The sequence below is a fragment of the Cyprinus carpio genome, chromosome A24 (assembly GCF_018340385.1).
Source record: "Cyprinus carpio isolate SPL01 chromosome A24, ASM1834038v1, whole genome shotgun sequence".
In the NCBI taxonomy this organism is placed as follows: domain Eukaryota; kingdom Metazoa; phylum Chordata; class Actinopteri; order Cypriniformes; family Cyprinidae; genus Cyprinus; species Cyprinus carpio.
In genome coordinates this window covers 1964870-1982369 of record NC_056595.1, presented here as the reverse complement: position 1 = coordinate 1982369, position 17500 = coordinate 1964870, and the positions used below count along the sequence as shown (strand labels likewise).

Sequence of the window (17500 nt, the reverse complement as noted above, 5' to 3'; positions counted from 1 at the left end):
GCGCTAATGGAACAGCCCACAACGCAAATTATAAGATAAAAAAAAAAAATAGAAAAATAGAAAATTGTTTAGATTTTATTTATTCAAATGATCATTTCTGTATGGAGGACTAAACCTGCAAAAACAATAAATGAATAAATAAGCAAATAAATAAATAAATGTGTGTATAAATGCACCCATTCTTGTTTAAATGCATATATAAATAATTAAACGTGTGATGAAAGTAGTCAAATAAATAAAATAAATTGGTAGCCAAGTGGAAAATGTTTAAGGAAATGCTAAACTCATCCTAACTGTTTTCTTTTAATCACTAATTTATTTCTGAACGTAGTTCCCCATTTATTTTTTCCTCTGCACAACATGCTAATGAGATGGTGGACCTGGTCGGTCGTGTCATAGCTGGGGGCGTGGCTTTCCCTCTGACAGGAAATACATGTAAATCCAGTATAGCCTACGTAAAGTCAGTTTTGCAGTTCAACAAAGCAAAATACATAGAAAAACTGAGCCATATTGTCCGTACAGTATCTGTGACTTCACAAACGACACAACGTAACGGCCAGAGGTGTTGTTTCCCGACGGTCGAGGTTCCCAAATCTAGGGACCGTCTCTAAAGTTCAAGTTACATTATGACATTGGTATACACTTTTCTAACTTCAATAACATTTGAGCAAAATGACTTACAGTACCACAACCAACTGTGAAGTGCTCATGTAGTTCTCAGTTTTAATGCACACCTTTTAGAGTTTTGATATTTATGTAAAACAACTGTCAAATCATATATAAATATGTTGTTTATTTCACTACTGAATGGGCTGAAACACAAAATATATCATAATTTAAAGCTCAATAGCATTTGAGGAGAATGACTTACAGTAACACAACCAGCTGTGAAGTGTTCATGTAGGTCTCTGTAATAATGCACACCTTTTAGAATTTTTATATGTATTAAAATATACTGTAAACTTGTATCTACAAGGTAAGAGTCTAAAGAATAGTACTGCACTGATTTGATTGATTTTGAGTTAAAAACCGAGGACTAGTCACAAAAGTACTTTTATATATTCTATTCTCTAGTCTCTCTAAGTCAATAATTACCCCCCCCCAAAAAAATTTTTTTTTTGAACATTTGCATTTACAATTTGTTCCTTAACTTGTGTACATTGCATGAAATTGCATTTGTAACTCATGCATTTGGCTCATTCAACTAACTATAACAGTACTGTTCATAGGTTTGATGGATTTGGATTGTATTTACTTCAGCAATTTTAGAACTTCACCTTCAACATTTTAGTTGACAGGCAACGTTTCAAATTTTCGTTTATGCTTTTGAAATTTAATCTTTTCATCTAATATTGAAGTTTTCAGCTCTATTTTAGTTTAAGTTTTAGTAATTTTGTTATGTGCTTTTGTCAATTTTATTATATATGTTTTTCTATTTAGAATAATTTTTTTTTTTTTTTTTTTTTTTAGTTTTTAGTCATTTTAGTGCTTTAACTTATATTTTACTGAAGGACATTGCATGACTGTTGTGGTCCACAAAGATGAGTACCAATGCAGAATATCACACACAAACATGTCATTAATCTGAATCTTTTGGTAAACGCTAAAGCAGTTTCATGTTATGCTAGTCTACCTGTTATTATTTTCCATAAGTGTGCAGCTGCTCATCGATGGGGAGCAGTGGTTGTGTGTCTGGAGCAGCTCACCTTGCCCTGCGGGTCGGTCTTGATCTCCCAGCCTCTCGGCAGCTCCAGCTGAGTATCGGCGAATTTGTTGAGGAAAGTGACGAAGTCGCGGTTGTGTTGATATCGCTCAAAGTTACGCGCATCTCGTCGTATTTTCAGAATCATGTGCTTCAGGCAGGTGCTGTTAGTAAATATCCGATACGCACCCTGAGGAGAAACAAGACAGGTGAGTGTGTGTGTGTGTGTGTGTGTGTGTGTGTGTGAGAGAGAGAGAGAGAGAGAGAGAGTGTGTGTGTGTGTGTGTGTGTGTGTGTGTGAGAGAGAGAGAGAGAGAGAGAGAGTGTGTGTGTGTGTGTGGGTGTGTGTGTGTGTGTGTGTGTGTGTGTGTGTGTGTGTTTGTGTGTGTGAATAATGAAAGGTTACAGTTTCATAGGATTTAGCATTAATAGAAACCCACAATAAGAAATATCAACACACAGAGACCACATTTATATAATTTGCTCATATTAATTAATTAAGGTGCACATTCTGATTAAGCCTTCATTCTGAAAAAAAAAAACCTTACATGCTTCACATACATCTGCATATGCCAAATCATTTACTGCTATTTATACTCGTGTGGAAACAGCAAATATTGGTGAAATAAATTTCCAGAGAAGCAATTTAATTTGAAAAAAAAAAAATAAAAAAAACCTGAGAAGCAATTTAATATTAAAAAAAATTAAATAAAATAAAAATACCTGAGAAGCAATTTAATTTATTTTAAGATAATTTTAATTAAAAGACAATTCAATTTATTTTTATTGTAATTTTACAGATATGTTTATCTGTTAAATATTTTACTGAAAAACAAGGCAACTATTTTATTTATTTATTTATTTAGCACAAAAATTTGTTATTTGTGAATTTATCTTGATTTGAGACTATATTTAACTATATTTTTACGAAAAAAAACTAAATAAATAAAATCCTGGAGATGCTCACTCATTTTATTATGCTTTATTATTTGAATAATTGTGGACAGTAATCTAATCATCTCCTTAATTCTTTTTAATGTTCATAAAATCATGATGAAATGGAAGTAGCGACTTCCTTATTGTGGTGTATATCCGAGTGTAACAGATTATCAAAAAAGAAAAAATGTACTACGGGTTTTGGTTCTGTGCATTGGATGTTGGGATGTGGGCGTGGCTCTAAAAATAGCTTGAAGAGGCGGAGTTTTAGAGACCTGCATACGTCACCGAGAAGATCCGGTTATGATATTTTGATTAAATATTATGAGATCAAAACATATTTAAAAAATTAAACATACAGTACACATGGATGAACTGCATGTCTTTCAAACTTTAACAAATGCTATTTTTGATATGTTTTGTTCCAAACGTTTTTTTTTGCAAAGGGTTTTACTCAGCCAAAAATTCTTCATTTTGGGTCATATTTGGGTTTTAGGAAACAGAATATTGTCTCTGTCTGATTATGACAATCATATTAAAGCATATTCTTGTGAATGTGCATCTGATCTGAAACAGTGAGTAATCTGGTATTATCAAACCGAACTCACACACACACACACACACACACACACACACACACACACACACACACACACACACACACACACACACACACACACACAAACACACAGGGACTACAGTGTAATCATGAATTTTCGAACACAAACATCCGCTCCCTCAGATCCACTCCTGTCTCCGTGCACTTTATCTTTGACTTGTTAATGTCTGTTATCTGTCTGCTTTGCTATTGCAGGGCAGCAGGAGAGCTTATGCGATCAATAAAGAAGGAATCTGCAAATAGTTCAATCAATATCACCCTTCAACTAAAGTGCAATCTACTTGAACAGTGTCCGTTCACGAGCGCTGAACCGACCGCAGTAAGATCCTCACAGCACTCCTGTGTCTGCATACACTGAAGCAAATAAAGCCACTTTCATATGAGTGAGCTCAGTACACTGGCTACAAATGGTCTGAATCTGCTTTCTGCAGGACAAACCACAAGAATACACATGAAAACGTCTCATCGTGACTTACGTAGTTAGCATGGAGGACGGTGAAGAATTCTGGGTGGGTCACAAACTTCACGGCTGGAGACTGGAGCAGAAGTGTGACGCTCTGATTATTCACAGGAGACGAGGGACCTTCCCTTCGCTGATCTACAGACATTACAGACACAAACAATGTCTTATTTAAAGCAATAGTTCAGCCAGAAATGAACATTTGCTGGAAATGTATTCAACCCTCATCAATGGGTGCTCTGCAGTGAATGGGTGCCGTCAGAATGAGAGTCCAAACAGCTGATAAAAACATCACAATAATCCACAGCACTCCAGTTCATCAGTATGGACTCATATTTTATTTAAAAACGTCTTAATGCTGGATGAGTTTCAGCTTTTGTCTTCTCCAGATGTTAACTGATGGACTGGAGTGCTGTGGATTACTTGTGGATTATTGTGATGTTTTTATCAGCTGTTTGGGCTCTCATTCTGACGGCACCCATTCACTGCAGAGCATCTATTGATGAGACACTGATGCAATTGTACATTTCTACGAACCTGATGAAGAAACAAACTCATCCACATCTCATATGGCCTGGGAATTAATGTATATTCAGCAATTTAACCAACTCCAATAAAACCATCCAATTAAGATTTTAGAAGATCACTTATACTAATAAAAAAATTCACCAAAATCATATCACATAAAATGACTTCTTTTGGGTCCATTGGTTTCTATTTAGTATTTCACTTTCTGTTTGAATTATAAATGGAAATGCATACATTTTAACTTGAACTTAAAGCTCTATGACACCTAATCTGTTCTCTGGCAGCTTGTCTGCTAACACCTCATCTGCTCATCAAACAGCATCTGAAAGAAAGGCCAACCTGCAGCTTGTGGAGTGGCTTCACTCTCCGTGTCTCCAGCGCTGTTTCTGTCAGGTACACGAGCAGCCGGTTCATCTTCTGTGGCCATCGTCCTCTGGATGTTCTGATACCTGGTGACAAAACAAAACAACATCGTGCTCAAAATATCATCGTTCTTAATGCAAAACAATCTACTGTTTATACAGTACATCGTAATATGAAGAAAACTCATGAAAGGCATCATGTTGTTTTTTCCAACCTTTGTAGTTTTTTTCTTTTCTTTTTCTTTTTGCATTGTGACAATGTTGAAAACAGTTGTGCTGCACAATATTTTTGTGGAAACTGTGATACATTTTATTTTTCAGGATTCACAGATGAATAGAAAGTTCAAAAGAACAGACAGATTCAGTGTGTGTGTCCTGTAGGTGGCAGCATCAGCTCAAATATACTCGAAGCAGTCTTTGCTCCATTCATTCCAATCTGGTCAATTGCATGACAACAAAACATTTAGGAAATACTCACTAAGCTTCTATACAGGCAGCTTCAAAAGTAGCCTTACTGAACTGAATCATTATAAAAATAATGTTTCATCTACACTGATTAAAGTCTGCAATAATTGGCTAATACAGAAAATATTCTGCAGGCTTTAAATAAGTATGTTAAATCAGCAAATAGAAGAATCCTGCAGTCACTGAGTGTATGAGAGAGTGTCTGGGGATCGCTCCTGCTGTACCTCCTGTTGAGCTGCTCCATCTGGTGAGTGGAGCCGGATCTCCGGATGCTGCTGCATTTGGCTGCATGGCTGGGCCTCTGCCACGTGGTGGTGCGGTTCACATGGTCCACGTAGAAAACACGCCCATGACTGTCTATCCTGGCCTCCCAGTCTGTTCATATATAAGAAGCATATAAACACATACAGTCAGACCGAGTAGAGACAATTTAACTTAAATCACAGGCTGTGAATATATCATACATGAATCACATATATATATATATATATATATATATATATATATTCAAGAAGATTTTTTTATTTGTCACATACACAATTATATAGAGCATATATAACCAGCAGTGAAATGTGAGTATATTTGATATATATATATATATGTATGCAATGCATAGAATATTCAACAATTTGAATTGAATTTGAATTGATGTTAGCAAACATTATAGAGAATTGGAGTGAAATCCAAAGAATTTCCAAAAAAAGTTTGGCATTTAATAACATTTCATTCTTCAGTATGAATTACCCATAAACATGTTATCATGATATTTGTAGACAGATTATAATAATGTTTGAAATTATATAATTTGTACTTAGTTTCTATATTTTAAATAAAACTTTCATCTAAGATTCTAAAATCTACTATCAAATATATAGTCCATATAATACAAAATAGCATTAAATTGCTCAAAAGTGCATTAAAAATTGTTACAGTGATTTCTATTTCAAATAAATGCTGTTCTCCTGAACTTTCTATTCATCTGTGAATCCTGAAAAATAAAATGTATCACAGTTTCCACAAAAATATTGTGCAGCACAACTGTTTTCAACATTGATAATAATCAGAAATGTTTCTCGAGCAGCACATCATCATATTAGAATGATTTCTGAAGATCATGTGACACTGAAGACTGGAGTAATGATGCTGAAAATACAGCTGTGCATCACAGAAATATATTACAGTTTAACAGATATTCACACAGAAAACAGCTGTTTTAAACTGAAATAATATTTCACAATATTACTGATTCTACTGTACTTTTGATATATTTGATAAACTTTTAAATTTATATATTGACAGTGCTACTGTGAAATTTTAATTCAAGAAAATTCTTTCAGTCATTCCAATTCCAGCATCTTGTGTGAAATAGACATTTCAATTCAAATTCAGTCATGAACTGAAAGGAAGCAGCTATTAAATATGCATGAAAACTCACTTGTATGTTGAAAAACAAAGAATCAAACACACATAACAAAATAACACAAGCACACATACACACACACACACACACACACACACACACACACACACACACACACACACACACACACACACACACACACACACACACAGGATTTGATGTATTAGTCTCTCTGGTGCAGCAGCGAGAGTGACGCGTGCCTGTTTCTCTGCCTCTTTCTGAACAGACGCTTGCCAAACCACATTAATAACTGCACTTGTAAACAGAAATCAATCAACAGATGTCAATCTACATTACAAATCCCTTGTGAGCCATTCATTTATCCTCATTATCCACTGGAGAAACCGGACAGGTTTGTTGCAGATTTCAACAAAGAGATGGATGAAAAACATTTTTTTTTTCCTGACGTATATATAATACATATATATAATATATCAGCATTCTGGAGCTGATAGTACTATATATCAATAACATTTAAGCTCTCTGCAGTATTGTATGCCATAAATCATTTTTTACTATATAATAGGGACATATTAAATCCAATAAAATTGAAAAACAGGAGAATTATGACAATTTTATGACAATCTATGCCATAAATCAGTGTTTCTTAACTGGTAGGGTGATATTTTTTCTGCCAATGTCACATAAAAAATATAATAAAATATAAAAATGCAATAAAATAATACAATATTATATTTAATAAAATTTGTTAAAAATTTATAATATAAATTAAATCATATAACTTTAATTTCAAAATATGATAGAAAAATATTACTTTAATAAATCACAATGATTTATTTATTTATAGTTTGATATGAATTTTTGGTATTTTATCGTGTGCCAATGTAAAGGTGGCTTTTGTAACCCCTTGTAACATTTTATATGTGTTTCTATTTTACAGTAAACTCAAAGCTAAACACCGTTACAACAAGTGTGACGGCTTTTGTCCATCCGGACTATGAATACACTCAAAATGCCAAAATTTTGTATTCTCAAAATGTGAAAATTCTGAAGGGTAAATTATTATAGCAATGAAGTTATTTTGCAATTGGTGCACTGCAAACCACCCATTTTTCCAAAATGCTTGCATGCTAGTAACTTTATATGTAATTATTCTAAGCATTTTTCTTATTAAAAATGTCTTTATTTCAAGCTATTTAACTAGGATTTGATAATTACTGGCTTTGAAAGTAGTATTCATTGTGTAGCTGTAATTTAAAACATATGAACTAGCTTTCTTTTGAAACGCAGTTTGCATACTCAGCCTCTTTGTGGCCTGTGTCACTATGGCAACTGTGAAGAAAGCCCTTGAGAGCTCAGTTCAGACCATCACTTATCTCTTGAGACACAAGCTCATTTATGTCAACTGTGCTCCGAGTTCCCTGGAGATCGCTCTTGAGAAGAGTGCACAGATCAATTCTGACACCAAAAGCATGTGTTCTTTCCATTTTTGAAAGCTCTTGCCCTGCCTGTTTGCCCAAACAAAGTGACGTGACATTCAGCCAAGTATGGTGACCCATACTCAGAATTCGTGCTCTGCATTTAACCCATCCAAAGTGCACACACACAGAGCAGTGAACACACACACACTGTGAACACACACCCGGAGCAGTGGGCAGCCATTTTATGCTGCGGCACCCGGGGAGCAGTTGGGGGTTCGATGCCTTGCAAAAAAAAAACTAAATCATGTTATAAAACACAAACATTAAACACTGATGAAAGAAAAAATGCAAGCTGGTTTTAAGACCCAAACAGTAATTTGCGAGTTCATTTCTCTTGAGGTTTGGAGTGAACAACATGCCTGCTACAGCCCGACACTGGTTTGCTCTGAATAATGGAATAAATGGTGCTTGACTGGGATTTTGTAAGTATTATCAGATTGCATTTTATTATATATCCAATACTTCTGTTAGAAAGGAGAGGGTGGGGAATGTCACTGCAGTAGACAATGATATGAATGATGAGATGCAATGAGTGGGCATTTTTAAACGTGGTCTGTACATGTTCCTAATGTAGACCCATATACATACAAAAACACACACACACACACACACACACACACATATTCCCAAGTGAATGAAGGTAGCAGGTTAATGGCATACCCGAGGGTCAGGTGTGACTTGGGAAAGCTTACTTGATGGTAATGGTTCATCAACACTTGGGTAATGATGGGGATCAGGCCGCAAAGCAGGAAGCTGAGTGATTGCATGATGACGGCATTGCATATGACAACTGCCTACAAACAAAATCAAACACAGGCCCATGACTTATTAAAATCAAAAAACTACAAAAATCACAATATACAAAACAATATATAAATATTATTATTTATTATATATATTATTATTATTTATTTATTTAATGTTTTATCAATAAAAAATATAAAAACATATTGAACTCTGTTGTGTTAAAAATCTAGGTCACAAGTTGAGAAGCACAGCAATTAATAATATATAGGCAGAATTCAGGGCAGAATTGTCAAAAAATTACACAATTTACCTGAATTCACCCTATATATGTAATATCTCGAAAACACATTCACTGAGATATCATGGACCAGGTAGCCTTTCTGGTGACTGTCAATTAAATGTGGTCAGTGAAGGTGAAAGACTAATTAGAGAGTCATTATTGGATCTCAACAGGAAGAGATCATATTCAGTGGTGTACCTGAGGTTCACAACACTGGGCAAACGAGCAAGCAGCACTGCAGCAATTATAAGTGGTGTGGCTTTCTTTTAATAATGATGTTATTTTGCTGTGAGAAATTCTACCTGTGCTTTAATGAAGCATAAAAACAACCTATCACAACAACTTAACCATATAAATTTGGATGAAAAAGTGCGTTCAGTGTTATGAGAGTGTTTCAATAATTGTCCAGTACCATACTACTAGTTATACTTCTGTAGTATGCAGTATGTATATTCAGTGCAGTATAAAAGCATTCAGATGACCAGCTGCATACAGTTATATACACTACAACAAAACAAACTGCATAGAACACTGTGTCCCACAATGCAATGAAGATGATAGATCTGGAAATAACATCTGAGGCATTTTCAACACTACTTTCTCTGTCAATGGATAAGACATTTAACACAATAACATACAAAACAGCCATTTCACTTTTGCTAACTATAATTACAATTATAATAAAGAATAATAGCTTAATTAAGCATGCCATGTAATGAGGAGCATTTAAATGTTTATCATTTTATAAAGTATGCTGTCTCACAAAAATAGTAGGCAACATACAGTGTAAATTGTGCAGTATGCAGTATGTCAGCATTCCACTCTAAACACAACTTAAGTGCTCATTTTGCTGGATGCTAACATGATTAAATAACTGAACTTCCGAATCCAACTGCTCATTGGGATTAGTGGGATGCTAACATGACATAGTTGGAAGCTACTTGCTCAGTTAACCATGCCATGTAATGAGGAATTGTGACAACCATTAAGCATGCTACTCTTTACATTATATTGTCTAGTACACAGTAAGCCATAGGTCTTCATCCCTGCTCCTGGAGATCCACTAACCTGCTAAGTTTTTGGTGCATTCCATTTGTACTCAGAAGTCATAAATTCTGAGTTCCCAGTAGGAACTTTTAAATGGAATGCCCCTAAAGTCAGCGTTCCGACTCGGAAGCTCAGAGGAAATGCAACAACCTTGACTTCAGAATCCAAAATGGCATCTCAGTGTATCAACATAAGTGAATCAGTAGTAATATACTGTTGATTAGCACTTCTGTTCGTCTGTGTCTCAATAAACTCAGTGGTGCACACAGTACTATCCAACCTCTATCTGTGGACATGATACTTTGGCATTATCTATGGAAAATATCACTTTGTATGTGTTTTTATTGACTGTTACTGCTAACAATGGATGCGTTTTCAACTAGTGTACTGCAACACTGTCAACTCAGGTGATGTAATTCCCAGCTCTGACATCCATCTCCCAAACTAAATGGGATACGGTATTAATTCCCACCTGCTTCAACACACCCGGCCGTGATTTTAAAGTCATACTGAACACCTTGATTAGCTTGTTCAGATGTGACTGATTAGGCTTGGATCTAAATTAGACAGGACAGTGGGTCTCCAGCAGCAGAGCTGATTTAGCTGGATGCTAACATGAAAGTAACTGAATGTATGAACTCAACTGCTCATTGTGATTAACGCAGGCCTGCACAATTCAGCTTCAACAACGCCAAACAACCTCATAAATTACCTAAAACCCCAATTAAACACACCTGATCCAGCTAATCAGGGTCTTAATAGGTATATTTGAAACTTCCAAGCAGGTGTGTTGAGGCAAGTTGGAGCTAAACTCTGCAGGAAAGTGCCAAGTTTGGACACCCTTGGATTAGCACAGGGGTGGCCAATGTCAGTCCTGGAGAGCCACAGTCCTACAGAGTTTAGCACCAACCTTGATAAAAACTCACCTGCCTGTAGCTTTCGGTTAACCCTTAGACCTTGATTAGCTTGTTCAGGTGAATTTGATCGGGGTTGGAGCTGAACTTTGCAGAACTGTGGCTCTCCAGGACCAAGTCATGCTTGGATTAATGGGATGCTAAGATGAGATAAAATTAATCAAATACTGATCTTCTTTGAATATGAAATATCAACAATCCCTGTGCACTTGAGTAACTGCTCCAAGCAGCACATTTGAGCAAACATCCAAGAGTATAGCAAGACTTTCCACATTGAGTAATTTGGAGAAGGCCCCTCACCTGATGACCTAAAACTAGGCCCAGGTACTGGTGACATCTCCACCTCCCCTTCTCTCTGGGGACTTTCTTCTGACGACGACTCCCTCCAATGAACCGACCTGTCTCCTGGCTCCCTTATATCTGGACTCTGCATCGAGTCTGAGACCGACTCAAAAGCACTGTTCTCCTCCTCCTCTTCCTCCTGTGAGGAGAAAACGGTGCTCTCCGACAGACGGGTGCTGTCAACCGAAGACAGGCGCGTATGGCTGCAAAGGTGGTTACGCCCCTCGTAACCTGAGTTACTGTAACAGGAAGTGCTGTAACAGGACGTGCTGTAACAGGAAGTGCTGTAGCAGGAGTTGTCACACAGTTCGCACTCACTCTCTCGAGGTTCTCTTCTGCTTCCGACTCCACCACCCACTTCCATGTGTTCGCTTTCCAGTCGGAGGGTGGAAGGTGAGGGCCTTTCGCCTTCCAAAAGTTGGTTGAGTTCAGACAGGCGCTCGATGGAAAGGCTACGTGGTAGAGTACGCCTGCAACAAGGTCTAGGACACTCGGGCACGATGGATGGAGACTGGGCTTCTGATACCTCATCTTCTTCCTCTTTTTCCTCTTGGGGTTTCACAGTGACTTCCTCTGAAGATTCTGGGTCAAGTACCTCGTCTTCATCTTGGCTGTCATTGTGGCACTGAGCTGATGGCAAGCTGTGCAGTAGGTGATGAATGCGGATGTAGTGAGAACGTGGCGTCTCTGGTTCCTCACAGGCCGAGGTGATAACTGTCTCTAACTCGGACACGGGAAGTGAACAGGGACGGCTCTTGCGCTTCAAGGCACTTCGCATCCTTGGCGAACAGGGTTCTTCCTCATTCTCATCTCTTTCCACCCTCATGTCAACCTGCTCTGAGTTTGTGCCTCCTTCAACCTCTGCATGCTCTCCAGTAGGTTCTATTCCAGTTGGTTCACCTGTGTCTTCAGCCTCATGGTTTTCCAGTACCTCTAAAAGAGTCTCAGACACAGTTTCCTCCTGCATCTCCTCGGACTCTGTTTTTCCAGGGTCTTGCTCCGCAGTTTCTCCTTGAGTGGCATCACTCAATAGTGTCTCTCCTCGAGCTGTTAGAAGCTCATCAGCGGATCCTTCTGCTTCTGGTTGAGTATCCTTACTGGGCTCAGCTAGAGAGGTAAGCAGTACGGCATCCTGGGTCTCGACCTCTGGAGGACTTTCGGCAGGCGGCTCCAGCATGTCAGGTCCCAAACTCAATGCGTCTTCCATAGGCAGATCAGAAGCAGGTGGTAGGTCCTCGTTGAGCTCCTGCTCAAGCTGCTCGTCAGCTGTCATATCAAAGACTGGCATTGCATTGAGGGACACCTCCTCATCATCTACCAAAAAGAATAAGCAATCCGTTAATATGGTTAAACAGACCAGCTACGAAATAACACAAGATACCTTTAGAAAAAATCAGTCTAGAAATTCCAACCCAATCTCTCAGGAGAATGTTTCTATTTCATACAAGGTGTATGAATTTGTACAATGTGAACTGTTTGAAAACATACAACATTTAGGAAAAGAAGTAAGCATGAAGGTCCACCCCTACAAATGAGAATCCGGTAATACTTTAGATTAGGGAACACTAGTCACTATTAACTATTAGCATGCATATTGGCTGTTATTAGTACTTATAAAGCTCATATTAATGCCTTATTCTGCATGACCATTTCTAGCCCACTCCATACCTAAACATAACTACTACAAACAACTACCTTACTAACTATTAATAAGCAGCAAATTATGAGTTTATTTAGGGAAAACTGTTATTGAATATTTGTTCCCTAATCTAAAGTGTAATAAAATTCATAAAAATAAATAATAATAATCAAACAAACCAACAAAACCAAAACAAAAAATAAAAAAAAATTACCATGAGATTGTGTTGGAAAGGAATTTTAAAGGAATGGTTCTTCCCAAAATAAAACTCTTACAAACATTATCTCAGTATTTGTACTGCTGTTTGATAGATAACAGAGGCATTAGTAAACATGCTGCAGACCTGGATGAATCGATGAGGTTATCTCAAAACGAAACTGCAGCTGGCCGCTGACATGATCGGTTGGAAGCCGTCGGCCTAAAGTGTAATTCACCACACGGTCCCTGTTTACACACGAGAAACAAGGATACTTGACATTTTAAATCCCACAGGCAATTTACCATAAAATAAACCAAATGACACACCAAAAAACCTCACTGAAGGAACCTATCCATGCGTTTTCAGTCTTTTAAATGCATGTACAGTACCTTCTTGTAAACATTCAAAATAAATTGATACATTTAGGCCTATGAAAACTGAAGCCCTGGAGGAAAAATTGATACACAAATGGACCAATAATTTGAAAAATTAAGTCATGAATTAGAGTGTAATCGCAGTCCTCAGCAGGTATACTGTCAGATAAAATGTGAATGATCAGCAGTAGAATTAGCAGAGACCTACCCGATAGCATGTTTCTCCAGCAGTCTCTGTACAGGCACAACTAACTTTCCCAGGAAGCGTTTGATGATGGGTCTGCTCTTGGCAAATTTATCTTTAACCTCTATCTCCAAAACGTCCGTTGGCAGGGACACAAAGTTAAATCGCTGTGAATACAAAAATAAAAAAAAGAGTAGTCAGTTTCTACATCAAAAAATTTGTGCTAACTGCTGTCTTTCTGTTTGGTTTTTTTCTCTTTGTGCTGCATGAATTCCATTTTATTTCGTTAAGTTTGTTACCTCAAGGGAATCTGATGGTTCAATAACACATGGACTGGAAATATGTTACTAATATATTGCTTCATTCCTGACCAAAAAAAAAATAAAAAAAATAAAAAAAAATAAAAAAAAAGCAATTCATAGTAAAAAAATGATAAAATAAAAATAAATAATTAATAAATTAAAATTTGTTTAATAAATTATTGATTGTTTTCAGCTTTATTGTGCTCATTGGGTTATCAGAAAATAATAACTTATGTGATGAAACATTTTTTAAAAACCTTTTTAAATTAAAATTCTTGTCAAATGCAAATTAAATTTATAATTAAATGAATAAAATAAAATATAAAATTTCTATTTAAAATTTTTATCAAAATGTATTGTACCTCTTGCATATCAGAATTTAAAATAAATAAATAAATAAATAAATGTGATTTATTTTAAATACTAAAATATTTACTAAATATAAATATAAATATAAAAAATACATTAAATTCATAAAATAAATACAATTCAGCTATTGTTATTGACTTTATTGTACCACATGGCTTTATTCTGACATTTATTCTGATGAAACTCATTAACAATTTTTATTTTTCTAACTTAAAAAAAAAGGTAAAATACTTGTAAATATATAAAATAAATAAAATAAAATAACAGATTCGGCTATTGTTATCGTCTTTATTGTACTCCTTGGCTTATCAGAATATATTGTAAGTGTGTGTGTGTGAGATACAGAATATTCTTTGTGTTCTGGGATGCTGCATACTGGCTACAGTCCATCAGAAAACTGCAGCGGTGATGGAGTCTATGAAAGCACAAGCCTGGCTTGTTTTGTTCCCTGTGCAGCTAACCAGAGTATCACGATTCTTTTTCAAGGAGGCACGCAGGACTTTTTAGGATGGCTTTTCAATCAGTGGCACACAAGCCCAAACTCAGCGGCTTCTGCCACAATGACATTAACAAACCCCCTCCCTGCTCCCATAACGAAATGCATGTGTCCTCAAACGGGCTCTGCAAAGACACGGCTCAGAAACACTTTATGCTAGTGAGAGACAGACCACAACTGAGTGGAAGACAACAAACTCAAGGATTCATTAAATCAATCAAAAATCCAAACCTTCAGGACTTGTGCATCTCCAGAATGAAGAAACGGGCAGCTAACATTATCATGGACCCCTCTCACCCTGGACACAACCTATCTGCACTTCAGTCTTCAGATCTCTGTGCACTACAACATCTAGGCATAAAAAACATTTGTTTTCCACCTTAAATAACTGTGTGTTTGTGCAAACTTGGTGAATAAAGCTCATTTTGATTCTGATTGTCATATAAAGGATAATTCTGTTGGAATTGTTCAGTGTAGGTATATATCAAAATACATTTAATATACTGGGCTATATTAAATATATTTAAAACATAAATATGCACGGAATCAAGATCAGCTCTCAGCCTTGTTGAAGGATATAAAAAGTAACATTCACAGGCCTTGTGTGTGATTATTAGTGTATGAGGCAGTGTTGGTAGGTTTCAACAGTTGTGATCCAGAAAGGCATTGTCAGCAGGACAAAAAGGACCACTAGTGGAGATGACAGAAAATGGCTTTGGACATAAGAAGAAACACCCAAAATATCCACAAAAACCACGAGCTCTGATGTTCTCCGGGCCAACTCCAGATTTCACATTCACTCTCAGTGGAAAGACTTCTCTGTATCAACATCAGGAAAACATCTGGGTCAGCGCTAGCCAAATAATATCATCTGGGCAAACATATTTCCACTCATCAAGAGCCGAACGCCTGCCAGGAGTTATTAATCACATCTGGACGAGATGGGTTGGGCGATGTATTGCATGTTCATGAGGTTTGCAATGCTTTTTTTTTGTTGGCAATATGAAATTAAGCAACATCATAAATCTCAGCTCAGCTCGCAGCTTACAAGTAAAACAGTAGTGAGGCTGTCTCAAAGTCTCACATTTAAACCTGAACAGCAAAAAAGACAACAGTGGGAAGTGAAATTCATTTGTTAATTTTTTTTGGATGTACCATGAGGCATTTCACAATATTCTATAAAAAATATATACTGTATAAATACTGTTGTTTAAATTGGTACATATAAATAAACTATGAACAAAAAAATATAATTATATTTATTAATCGAGACACATATAAAATCTATCGAACTACATTCATCTCTAATTAATCAAACTGAAATATGTAAATAAACATAAATGTAAAACATGTTAAATTAGTTATAAAATCTATCGATCTATATGTGTCTCTACTTAGTGTCATATAGCTACAGTGGGTATAGAAAAGAATCACCCCTTTAAAATAATCACATCTTGTTGCTTTGACACTCTTTGTCATAAACTCCTGCAGCTGCTTCAGAGTTGCTGTAGGTCTCTCGGTTGCCTCTCTGGTCAGTTTTTTCCTGCTCTTTCATCTGTTTGGAGCAATGTCCCGATCCAAGGTGGGTCTGTTTTTATTACCAAATACCTTCCACTTCTTAATAATAGACTTCACTGTTCTTCTAGGCATTGATAAAGCCTTTGGAATGTTTTTGTGTCCATCTCCTGACTTGTGCCTGGCCACAGCGCCTAGCCTGACGGGTGTGGTATATCGTTGCATCATATAGCTATGCAGCATTGAGTGAACCTATGAAAGAGAACATCTCAGGTTTCTCTGAACAGGGAATGAGACACTGCATTCACTGCCAAGCTCCTTGCACTGCCAAAAGGACTTCTTCAGCAGTAGATCTGAGGAGTGGGTGGCGTGCCATCAGCCAATGAATTGGTGTGATTCCATACGGGCTTCAGACAATCGCCACCCTCAAGGGGCATTCCCACTGTGTCATAGCTATTTACAGTAGCGTCTCCTTTCCTATTCAGAGATTATAGGTTATCCACAACCCATTTTCCAAGGAAATGAAGAAACAAAATTAATAAAACATATGCAGTCACTGAGATTAAAACACTAGCTAAAAACTCTGAGACTCCCGCAGTAAACAGGCAGCAAGGCACTATGGGAAACTCAGCAGGTCATGTTTCATCTACCAGATATTAAATGGTGCTATTAACCCCCAAAGGGCCGCCGGTGAAAACCTTCTGTGGCTCTCATTTGATCTCTACTGGATTTCAGCCAGTTCAGCCAAGCGGTGAAGAGAAATGAGGCCCATATTTCACCCGCTGACTGACTTACAGCGAGCTGAGTATCTCACACACGCTACAGACTGACACACCAGCTATCTGAAACCGCTACCAGAGGATAAGAAAACCCGGGGTAGTACAGCTGAATCAGGTGAAGTATGGCAGCTCGAGCCTGTTCATTCACTCACAATACAGTCTGGAAGACACAGAATATGACCACATGGCAATTGTGGTACAGTAAATGTAAGTAGTTTATATTTTTTTGAAGGTTCCTTTATGAACTATCTATCCTATATTTATCCCCCACATTTATTTTGCATTCTCAGAGAACAAACACAAAACTAAGCATTAAAGTGAAGAAACTAAACAAATGCATACAAAAAGCAAATAATCATTGGATGGAACCTTGTAAACA

At 36.9% G+C, this 17500-nt stretch overlaps 1 protein-coding gene across 6 annotated transcripts in view; it reads right to left on the bottom strand.

Annotated features, from left to right (window-relative positions):
* Positions 1-17500, bottom strand: part of LOC109060371 (E3 ubiquitin-protein ligase HECW1) — a 65878-nt gene that overhangs the window by 16854 nt on the left and 31524 nt on the right. For 4 of the 6 annotated variants that reach the window (XM_042714018.1, XM_042714019.1, XM_042714020.1 and 1 more), the window contains 8 exons: positions 13685-13827; positions 13247-13347; positions 11223-12578; positions 8627-8728; positions 5297-5447; positions 4585-4694; positions 3734-3855; positions 1707-1892 (listed from right to left, as the gene is read on the bottom strand). In XM_042714018.1, coding sequence (XP_042569952.1) covers positions 1707-1892; positions 3734-3855; positions 4585-4694; positions 5297-5447; positions 8627-8728; positions 11223-12578; positions 13247-13347; positions 13685-13827 — 2271 coding nt within the window. The remainder of the gene's footprint in view (positions 1-1706; positions 1893-3733; positions 3856-4584; positions 4695-5296; positions 5448-8626; positions 8729-11222; positions 12579-13246; positions 13348-13684; positions 13828-17500) is intronic. The other 2 variants (XM_042714022.1, XM_042714024.1) reach the window with 1 other exon arrangement.